At 38.3% G+C, this 11,694-nt stretch overlaps 1 protein-coding gene across 1 annotated transcript; it reads left to right on the forward strand.

Annotated features, from left to right (window-relative positions):
• The first annotated feature begins 2,208 nt into the window (after positions 1–2,208).
• On the forward strand, positions 2,209–11,633 carry LOC309637321 (butyrophilin subfamily 3 member A2-like). The gene is made up of 9 exons (XM_082411742.1): positions 2,209–2,289; positions 2,868–3,215; positions 5,729–6,010; positions 6,128–6,295; positions 6,671–6,691; positions 6,785–6,811; positions 7,641–7,667; positions 7,873–7,899; positions 9,373–11,633. Exons 1-9 carry the CDS (start codon positions 2,211–2,213, stop codon positions 10,029–10,031), a joined length of 1,638 nt encoding a protein of 545 aa, XP_082267868.1. The 5' UTR covers positions 2,209–2,210; the 3' UTR covers positions 10,032–11,633.
• Positions 11,634–11,694: the final 61 nt, after the last annotated feature.

Below are 11,694 nucleotides of genomic sequence, written 5' to 3' on the forward strand. Positions count from 1 at the left end.
TATTAATTTTATAGGCAGACCGGGGAGAGGCTTGGCATTCCAAGCACGGTGGAGGAAAGGGTTAGGTTAAGTATCACACTGACTCATTCTACTAATCCATCTTAATTGCCTGAAGTGGATTTCTGTTAATCAAAAACTAAGAGAAATTGTTAGATCCCACCAAGTCATAAAGTAAAAGATTTGATATAGCATAGTTGTTTAAATGTAGCATATTATTTAAAATCTCTATGACTTCATTTATACGTTCTGGAATGATTCTGTTCATTTCTGGTTAATTATAATTATAAAGTTTTTTGAGTTCCCAACTGATTTTGCGTTTTTAAATTCTGCTGTATGCCGTTAGCACCATGCAATCCTCGGAAGTTATATGCTCTTAATGGATGTCCCTATTTGAAGGCACAATCTTGTTTCTTTGAATGATTTCTCTCTGAATTTTACTTTTATTTTAAAATTAATACTACCATATCTAAAATTTTGTTAGAATATATCTGGTTTATATTTGTTTATTTCTTGTTTTACTATGTCTCTTACAATTTATACATAGATGTTCAATCTTAGATCCAGAATTTCAAAAAATCTAAATTAGAACTTTAATTTTTTCAGGCTCTAACTCAGAATGTCTTTCTGTCATTCTAAGCAAGAAAAACAATTATTCTAGAACTCATAGGATTTGAAGGATCTTCAAAACAAAAATCAATTATGTAAACAGAGGACAGCGATCTCATCCTCACCTCTTCTCATTGTTTACACTATGGAAGGAGGATGAAAGTTTGCAGAGAATCATTTTGGGAATTTTATACCGCTTTTCTTTCATCCTGGTTGAGATGGATATAACCCCCATGTCAGTGGAGGAAATTTCTTTGTCTGGGAGAAGGTATGAATATACCCGTGTCTTTTCAATTCCCTGTCTAATGGAATGAGGGGCCTAACTGATAGATGAAAATTTTCATCAGAATGGCAGATATATTGAGATCAATTGAACAAGACATTAAAATAAAAATTGCCAACACTTACACAGAACGTAAAAGTTACTGACGCTCTTCTAAGTGCTTTGCCTATATTAATTCATGTAATCCTCATGAAAACTTAGGGTAGGTACTATTATGAAACCCATTGTCAGATGAGGAAACTGAGGCACAGAGAGCTTATATAACTTGCTCAAAACCGTGAGCTTGGAAGTAGCCTTACCAGGCTTTTAACTCAGGCAGTCAAGTTCTAATATTTATGTTATTAGCCTGGATACTATACTTCTCAGAGAGAAAGAAATCACTTGTTTTTGATCCTCTCCTTTAAGAATGTAATTATTAGATAGATTTATTATTCATACAAGGTCAAAGTTCTCTTTCCTTATCTTATTTTACTTTCAATTTTGAATATGTCGGTGTGACAGAGGAGAATCGCACTGCTGAGAGGTTCCTGAGCAGGGGCGGTCTTTCTTCCCGTTTTCTGAAACCTTTTAAAAAAAAATACCTAAGGTTTCCTTCGGGACCCCAAGCTTTCTAACGTCTGGTATTCCCCTGGCTTCTTGGAGCAAGTGTCACAGGAGAGACCTGTAGGCAGCCAACAAAAGGTAACCTGGAGGAATGACGGAGAGCATATATTCCTGGTGCCTGCGGCAGTGAGGGTGAGAAGTTCCAGGATGCCTTCATCTCTGTAAGAAACACTTCGGAGATGTGGGAGTTGCATTTTCTTGGTGACGGGCAAGAGGGAGGGAAGTGAGAGAATCTGGGCAAGGACCCTGGGGGTTGACAGAGGAGAAGCCAAGTTATATATGTTCCTTCCTCCCATAGGAATGTGTGGGGAGAAAATTGGTTGAGGCCAGAGTCATGTTTATGCTAAAGCCTTCTCTCTCAGTGACTGCTCATTGCCTTTGCTCTGTCTTTCCGTCCATTGGATAAAATGTTCTTCTTGAGAGAGGAGTTTAGAGACATTGTGGTCAGATTTATCACATCAGAGCATGGCTATTGAGATAAAGACCTTTTTCTTGGATAAGGGAAACAAAAGGTCTTTTTTGGGAATGTCAAAGTCTTCCCTGATGTTCCCTGAGAGAGACACTACGGTCATTTGAGCGCTTCAGGAGGCCATTTCTTAGAAGCACTGTGAACCCCCTTGGCTATAATCTTTTTTACCTTGTGGGTCCCATTTTTGTCTTCACTCCAGCTATTTTCAGGGCCTCCCTCTGGGTCGTACTGTTCTCTGCTCTGGGAAAGATGGTGTGTTCCCTGGACTTCTCTCTGCCAAGAGACCTCTTCTTTATCCTGCTTCTCCAGGTGTCCATATGGGGCTCAGGTGAGAATATTTTATATTTTCTATACCTGGATTCTCTTGCTCTCTGAACAGAAGCATTAAACTACTCCATCATGTCTCCTATATACCTAGGTTAATTCCAAATCTTTTATTTTGATACAATAATGTATTTGTCCATATACGAGGACAAATAAATCATTATATGATTATTTTAGAGGGCAGGACCAGGTAGAATTACTTTACTCATGTCTTGTAATTCATTTAGCTCTCAGATTCTGGAGGAATGCATTTTCTGATGCCCAAGACCTGATTAAAAACCCTATAGCTTCTTGATTTTCCAGCACTCTCCCCTCCTCCTTCATTGAATTTACCACCATGGCAATTTAAAAATCTTCTGTTTAATATGAGATCACTCTGTTGATTGTAAGCTCCACAAGGGTGGAAATCCTCCTTGTCTTGTTCACTGCCTTCTTCAGCCTGAATGTGTGCTACAAATTATTGCTGTATGAATGAGAGAGAGAATGTCTATGGGGCTCTACTGGACCAATAATGATGCTGTGCTCTAAAAGGTCCAGGCAGGGTATTCTGATATTCTTTTCACTTGTGGCTCTATTTCACAGATTCCTTTTTGGTGATTGGTCCCTCGGAGCCCATTGTGGCCATGCTGGGTGCAGACACGGTGCTGCCCTGTCACGTGTCCCCAGCCATGAGCGTGGAGAATATGGAGATCCGGTGGTTCCACTCCCAGTTCTCAGATGCTGTGTATGTGTATCAGAATGGAATGGAGCAGGTGGGAGAACAACTAGTAGATTTCAAAGGGAGAGCAGAGTTGGTGAAAGACTACATCACTGAGGGAAGAGTAGCTGTGAGAATCCACAGCCTCCAGGTCTCAGACAATGGAATGTACAAGTGTTTTTTTAAAAAAGGAAGTGATTTTGAAGAAGCCCTTTTGGAGCTAAAGGTGATAAGTGAGTAATATCTGAGAATACATATCACTCTAAGGGAAATCTAAGTCTTCTGTACTTGATTTTGGGGACAAGGATGGTGAACAGGACAGAAGCAAAAAAGCAGTTATCCTTAGAGCTGGTCAACATCTTAGACACTGGATTTAACCCCAAATCCTCTTCATCTATTTATACATTTATTGTGCTGTACTTTAAAATTAAACTATTTCCATAAATATCTACCATAAAAATTGATCATTTATTTCCCTCTATGTTTCTCCTCACATATTTTGAAGGAAGGCACCATGATTAGCAAAAAGTACCAGTACTCTCAGAGACCAGAATTCCAGCTGGGTACCATGATGGACAGAGGCTTAACAGGGAGTGTTAGTGGTCTGGAACCAAATCCACTGTTTGGAGGAAGTGACTGTGAGGGTTTGACAGAGGAGATTGAAGTGCTGGTTAGTTTTGCTTGTTTTTTAATTTCACATTCATAGGCTCTTTTATGTCTGGCTTTTTTTTCTTTTTTTTTGCTCACCATTATGTTTGAGATTTTTCTATGTAGTTAATTGAATGTAGCTGTAGTTCATTTCTATCTCTTTTTTATTGTTTTGCTTTTTACATTTAGATCTTTCATCTAATCTCTTTTTTATTGTTTTGCTTTTTACATTTAGATCTTTCATCTATAGAAATGTATTTTTGGTATAAAGTTTAATGAAAAGCTCAAAATATTTTTTCGTAATGTATATATTCACTTATCTCCATACCAGTAGTGAATAGTGTAGAAAATCTCCACCAGTTTTCAATGCATTGTTTCCCATAAACTTCTCATAGGTACCAGGGTAAGTCTAAATTTTCTGTGTGGTTATAATGATTTATCTGTCTATTTCTTTGGTGTTTCCATTTCTAAAGCTATATACTCTCTACCAAGACAAACATGTTGGTTTTTTTAGTTGTAATGTTTTTCTCATATTTTGACTATGTTGGGCCTACCTTAAATTAATACTTCTCATTTAATACTATCTGACAAGATATCTATATATTCATTTTATCCATCTTCTTTATGTATAACTTTAATGGAAAAAATTTAATCCATTAGATCTTGAACGAAAGAGTGACAAACTCTCCTGAGCCATGTTACTGTGATCTCACTTCAGTATCTTCCCAGTAAGGGGTCAAAGATTTCATAGTTATGGAAATAACCTCATTCAGGTGACAGCATTTTTCAGTACCTTTCCCATATCAGTTCTTAGACTTACTGGTGTAAAGACAAGTCCAACCTTTAGAAGCAGTTGTTTGATTATATATCCATGCTTATCTTTCACTCATTTAAACTTTGTCTATTACAGCCACTTCTAATGCTCGGAAATGCGTATTCCTTCTTTTTGCTCTTTCTCAACATAGATATAGGTTTCATCTGCTTACGTCAACTTGGAACTTCAATGATTATATTCTTCCAGGAAATGCAAAGTCTATTTGGTTTATTAATTCTTGCTTCCTAGGCTTTGATCTGTTCCATTTTGCTCAGGAGCAGTTTCACTCACTAATGTTTATTTCCTTTTTTCAAGAGAATTGGCAGCTCCCTCAGGCAATTCTGAGAAGATGGATTGTCTTTCAGACTGCTTTCTGTTTTCCAGAAGTATATTCCCCCAGGAAGGTCAGGGATTGGTAGTTAAAATTATTAGCTCTATTATAATTTTTAGCCAGAAAAAAGATGATGTAGCTGAGGTTCCTGATATATTTCCCACAACTGAGAAACTAGAATAGGACTGAGCTATTGGTGGTTCCATACTTTGTGATATCAAGTTTTAAAAAGACAAAATAATATATAGTCTTAGAAGTTAGAATAGCCATCATTCTTGAAGAGACAGTGAATTCATCTAGTATTCTGGTGCTGTTATATTTTGATATGGGTGTTGGTTATGTGAATTTACTAGCAGACCTAGCCTGTGTGGAGTTGAAGAAGAGGAGGGGTAGTGGAAGGAAAAGAAAGGAGTGAGAATGGAAAAGTAAATAGATCTTGACTCTTTCATGGACTCACTTCACCTTGTTACCTTCATGTTTTAGATAATCTTTACTCAGTGGAAGAAAGAAAATTTGGAAAAATGACAAAAGGAGATTGTTTAAGGAAGTGACTACATGTAGTCTCAATTTAAGCACAGAAGAAGTCTTCCTTGAGACTCCAATAAATGGAATAGACATATGATATAGATATAGAATAGATACAGTGGCAACATGTCTACATTGGCAAATTTTACTCTGTTCCTTCCCTATTATCCTTCTATGGCCAATTGCAGATATGCTTGTGTACAGGAGATATGACAGGCATTAGTATAAGTTTCAGTATCACCTTCAATGTTCTTGTAATTTTTGAACTTCAGATACCCATTTATCTCATGGGAAAAGAAAAGAACCCCCTTCCATCCACAGAGAGCTATGGTGCTTTGTCCATCTTCTCCCACTGGTGTAGCTGTGAAACACGAGGAGCTTTTGGACAAAAAATGTCCAAGTCTCAGATGAATGACTTTCCTCTCCAGGTTTGGGTTCTGGTCCTCATATTTTCATGGTGGGTCCAGAAGATGAAGGAATAAGGCTGAAGTGCACAGGCAAGGGATGGTTTCCCCAGCCTGAAATACAATGGGCAGATGCAAAGGGAGAGAAGATCCCATCGCTCTCTGAGGACGAGACACAAGATAATGATGGGTTGTTTCAGATTGAGGCATCCCTTCTTGTGAGAGACAGCTCAAAGACAGAAGTGTCCTGTTCCATGAAGAACCCTTTCTTTGGACAAGAGCAAGTGGAAACCATTTTTATCCCAGGTCAGTGTTGCTCATTTGGGGGACAGGACAGGAGTAAGGAGGGGATATTTAGGACCTGGGATGGGCTAGACTTGCTTGGTGTATGTTTTTAATCAGGTTTGGGGGGTCCTGTGTCAGAACCCTTCTTCCCTAGGACCTCTCCTTGGAAGATAGCATTCGTTGTGACTTTGGTGATACTTGGGGTTTTCGTTGGTGCTGTTGTGTATTTGGCTCGGAAAGAACGACAGAAAAAGAAGAAACTATCAGAAGTCAAGAAGGAAAAGGAGAAAGAAAGTAAAGCCAAAGGTAAAACTGTGAATCAGACTTGGTGGGGATCTCTGAATTTATGGGTTTGTTAACATGATTGTGCATGTGGATGGCATCTTTTGGGAACAAAGAGATATGTGTAAGGATGAGTTAGTGTGCCAAGACCTCCAACAAAACATGGAGCCCGGGACATCTATGAGAAAAAAAAAAAAGTATTATAAAGTCCATTGGAGAGAGAAAAATCACTGGTATAAAGATAGAGTTTTTTTTTTAATGGTCATAATAATTCTCAATTAAGGTAATTTTTTTGTTTTAGGTATATGGAAGTAGCACTTAGGATCTGGGCTTAGTAACATAGTCTAGAAAATATTTATTTTCTGTTAAATCCATTTTGTTATTTTCTTTCCTTTTTAGAATCATTTGAGAAAGAGCTTGGTAAGTTTTCTACTTTCTTTGCTCTAATAGAGGAAATAGAGTCATTATTGTATGCTGTATGTCTGGCATCTCACAGGCTGTTATTCCTTTCAGCCAGAAGGAAGAAATTGTATCAGCAAGGTGAGTTATACTGATGTTATGGTTGGATGAACCATTTCATTGGCCCCTCTGTTCTGGTCACCTCCTATTTACCTTGTTGGTGAGGGAGGGATCCCATACCCTAAACAGTATAAGATGCTCAAACGCATGACACCCAACACTGGACAAAAGAGATTGACAGCAGTTTTTTAGTCACATGTACTCACATCCTGGGGGAGAAAGACACCTCACACCATGCAGGACCACATGGAGGCTGCACTTGGGAGCAGAACAAATTAGCAAGGTCTGCAGGAGCCAGGCTTTTCAGGAACAAGAGAATGAGGTGGCCCTCTTTTCTGTGGAAGTATGTAATTGGCTTGTTTGAATAATTTTTGCAGGCTGACAGGGAGGTAAAGTTCATTAGGTTGAAGTCCAGCTGGGGTTCAGCTGTTTTGGCCAACAGGGAAATTAGCTGAGAGGGGGAGCTTTTCCTGCTGGGTGGAGGACATACCTGGTGAGAACAGGAGAACTCACAATTAGGCATTTGGAGCCCTGTGAAGCTCAAAGGTATCAAGGCAGCACATAGAATTTTAGGCTTTCCAATACACTCTCACAATGTAAGCCTACTTTTCTTTTCTCCCCGCAAAAAACCAGACCCTCGTATTTTATCATAGATGTAGACTGTGGAAAATGTGAGAAATAAAACAGGAGATGTGAAAGAGGGCAAGTACATCAGAATTGTCATTGAGATAATGAATGCAGAAATATAGTACTATCATAAACCCTCAGATTTCATGAGGTCACTGCAATTTCACACTCTGAAGTGGCATTCCAATGAATGAGAGAATCTAATTCCTTTGTTTTATTTCAGACTGGAGAAAAGCAGAGTTATATCCTGGTGAGTAACCGATGTTGTCTTGGGGCTTCAGGTACTTCAGGATTTCATGAGGCATTTCCAGAGAATTTTTCAGATAGGTGCCCTCATCTGGAGATTTTACTTTGAATCTGGGAGTCCAAAAAAATACAAGAGGTAAAGGGATAAGCATCTCACTAGTTTGGAGGACACGTCCTTAGCATATTTTCTCATATGATTTTCTTTTTAGACTGGAGAAAGGAACAGTTCAAAGCAGGTGAGTGCCCTTACTATTTTTTCTCACTTAATCTCTTTTATACAAATGAGAAACTACTCTATTTGTATAAACTCCCAGTAATACCTAACTGGTTATTCATTTCATGGCTTTCACTTCAATCTCATGCAGAAATGTTAACAGATTTCTTACTGTTCTGACACCGTTCGTTCATCAGCATAAAATTATACAACTATTTATTCAGTGCCAAATAAATAAAGTGGAGCTGGTCTCTAACTTCATGGGAAAGCGCGTGTGCAAACTCTGATGAATCTTATGAAGGAATAAAAGATTGCCATGAGAAAAAAATCGTGGATTAGAGGAATTACCCTGAGGAATTGATATTTAATCTGAGACTTAAGTGATATGGTAGATCTATTCATGTGAATAACATTGAAAGAATAGTTCAGTCAGAAGGAAGTCTATTACGTACCCAGTCTGAGACACAGAAGAGCCTGTTGCATCTCAGTGGAAAAATGGCGCCTGACCATTTTAGGGTCTTTCCAGAATTATGAGTCGACTCTCTATTTCTACTGCTTGCTACTTCACTCTGAATATCCCTGTATCCACACACATTTCCTAGTTAAGTTAATCCTCTGAAAATTAAAATATATTATAATTGCTAACATACAAATTCTTATGAGAAAAATTTTAATTATTGAAGATGTTTGGTTTGACAAGAAGCAGATTAATTACTACTAGTATTAGCACTATTGCTACTATGAGTACAGGTATTAGTGTTACTACAACCATCAGAAGCTAAAATTTACCAAGTGTTCATCATGGACAAGATGTAGTACTAAGTTCTCTGCACATTATCTTGTTGACTTTTCACACTAGTCCTGTATGTACTGAGGTACCATAATGATGTACATCTTCATGAGATTAAAGTGGGACAGAGAGAGACAAAGTAACTGCAAGATCACTGCTACTAAAGACAGAGTGATTATCAAAATTCAGCTCTTTCTGACCACAGAGCCTGGGATTTCAACCATTAGAAATATAATAAGAGTGTATGAGAAGTAGATGACTTAGTTTTTACAGAAGCCTAGAGAAAAATGACACCAAAGAAGCTTAAATGAAAGTGGGTACACTGTGATTGGAAATAAGGCATGGCTTAACTATTAAGAGCAAGCAGTAAAGCAACCAGCATTTGCAGGAGGTTAGAGAAACACCAACTTGAAATATATGATCCTGGAGATTTTCAGATGAGACAGACTTCTTGGCTAAATGGTCTCAGCCTGTCTGGAACACATGGTTACCCAAGGTCCTATCCAACCCTGGCCTTCTATGATCTACGCATCATGTGTCTCCTATGAATGAACATAGGATAGAACATGCATTGTTTAACCTAATCTTCCATTTCTCTCCCTCTTGTTTTTCTTCATTCTCCTTTCCCAGTAATTTTCATCTTTCCTAAAACCAACCAGTCTCCACTGTGGAATGACCTTTATTTTTTTTCCCCCATACCTACAGTGGTTTTTACTCTGGATCCAGCCACAACTCATCCCAACCTCATCTTATCTGAGAGCAGAAAACATATTTATTCAAAAGAGAATGTTTCTCAGAATGGTGACGCCCCAACACACCAAGAGCAAGGGGAGTCTAAAGCCATCTTCAGTGTTCTGGGCAAGATTTTTCTTACTGAGGAGAGACAATACTGGGAAGTAGAAGTAAATATTGGGACAGAAGTTGGATCTAGAACTAGATGGGCTCTGGGTGTTTGCTCAGACACAGCAAAGAGAGACGGGTGGTTTGTAGAATGTCCAGAGAAGAATTTCTGGGTGGTGGTATACAAGGCAGGAGAATTCATATTTCCCACCTCCCAGAGAAAGTCTCTGTCACTGAGGCAGCACTCCTGCAGGATAGGAGTTTTCTTGGACTGGGATGCTGGGAATGTGTCCTTTTACAATATGATCGATGGGTCCCACATCTATTCTTTTACTGGAATCATCTTCTGTGGGACCCTTCATCCTTATTTTAGCCTTCAGGGTGCTGGCGCATCTTTGACCATCTGTGCAGCTTCAGATCACACTGAAAATTGTCCTGATTCTTCTCCAAAGACCTCTCTAAATCATTTGAATAGTTGTGATGCAAGCGTCCCCCAAGAAACTAACTCTCTATTACCTCCATAAGAAGTGAAGTGTCAGCACCTCTGCAGCCTCTGCTCAAGCTTCTTATAGGTATGTTGTCCAAGAAAGCTCTTCTTCTTGAAGAGCTGCTTGTAGGTCATTCTCACTAGGTATAAATCCAACCCCTTTCAAAGAGAGGTAGAGGGAGAAAGAGAAATGGCACAGCTAGAAAATGTCTGGGGGAATTTCCTCCAGTGTTCCCTTTGGGGAAATACTCTTTCTGGGCAGCAACGATTTGTCACGAGAAAACTCCAAGTTAATTCATGGGCCTTTCTTCAGTTCTGGTACTTACTGTGTTTTGAAGTAAATATGTTTAAAGCTACATTTAAAGAGAAAATCTCTCTTCTTACTATTTTTGTTATCAAATATGGAGGAGGGAGTGATGTGTAAAGGGAAGGGTCTCAGTTGAGCAGTACTGTTGGAGATACACACAGAAATCTGTTCAAGTCTTTTAAAAGTTAATGGCTCAGCTTGTTCTTTCTTCAGACTTTGGTGTCCATCAACTTCTAAACTTGGACTTTGCCAAGGTGTGTTGAAGACTGATATATAACTGTAAAACCATTTGAGGAGAACAAGCCTCCTGGGAAGGAAGAGCCCTTTTTTTAAAAAAAAAAAACAAGTTCTTACTGGTCAGCAAGTCCAGAACTATATGTGAATAAAAAAGGAATGGATGTCACAATTTATGTTTTCAGAGAAAAAAAAAATCATCAAATAGGAATGAAGAAACGTCCTCAGCCTTCATGAAGAAACAATCATCATTAACATTGCCTTTTTTTTTTCTTTCTGACCAAGTTCTTCCTGCTGTTGAGGGTTTTTCCTTTGCCTTTAATGCATCTAAGCCTTCTCCAGGTGTTTATCACAAAGCTTACATTTTCAAGAATATAAAATATGAGCTTCTCCTGTTGAATGAACCCTCTCTTTCTGACAGTAGACGAGATCAACTTACATCCACTTAGATTTTTCTGCACTTCTAGCAGATCTTTAAGTGGCAAGTCCCTTTAACAACCTCTCTTGGAAGATACACCGCCATAGCAAAAGTTCCCTAACACACAGCCACTAAGTGGTAGTCAGTATTTGAACCCAAGAAGAATAAATCCAGAGCCCAGAATATTAACTTTACTGACAGTAAAGGAAGGGCTTAAATAACAAGCAAGAAATAATAAAAGCAGGAGAGAGGTAAATGAACAGTGGGGAAAATATTAATAGGTATAATCAAATGGACATGTGGATGAGGATATGTGAGGGTAACAACAGAATGGGTACAAATGGTATTGGAAGTATGGTATGGAACAGGAAGGACAATGGGTTCAGTTTGGGATATTTCACTTTTGTCATATATATATGTGTGTGTGTGTATGTATGTATATATTTCACACAAAATGTGAACCCTGATGTAAACTATGGACTTTAGTTGAAAATAACATACCAGTATCAGTTCATCAGCTGCAACAAATGTACCACACCAATGCAAGTTGTTAATAATAGAAGAAACTAAGGGGTGAGAGGGGAGGGATATGGGAGTGCTCTAGATTTTCCACTCAATTTTGCTGTAAACCTGAAACAACTTTAAAAAAAATAAAGTCTTTTAATTAAAAAAAAAAAAAAAGGATGAAGTACTGGTACATGCCACAACATGGATGAACTTTGAAAACATTACACTAAATTA

Source organism: Balaenoptera physalus (genome assembly GCF_965194825.1).
Source record: "Balaenoptera physalus genome assembly, chromosome: 11".
Classification (NCBI taxonomy): Eukaryota; Metazoa; Chordata; class Mammalia; order Artiodactyla; family Balaenopteridae; genus Balaenoptera; species Balaenoptera physalus.

Bases quoted from the DNA above. Each gene is read 5' to 3' on its own strand.
- LOC309637321 (XM_082411742.1), top strand. From the start codon at position 2,211: ATGGTGTGTTCCCTGGACTTCTCTCTGCCAAGAGACCTCTTCTTTATC. The intron at 2,290-2,867 runs GTGAGAATATTT...TCTATTTCACAG, and splicing joins GGTGTCCATATGGGGCTCAG to ATTCCTTTTTGGTGATTGGT. The intron at 6,296-6,670 runs GTAAAACTGTGA...TTTCCTTTTTAG, and splicing joins GAAAGAAAGTAAAGCCAAAG to AATCATTTGAGAAAGAGCTT.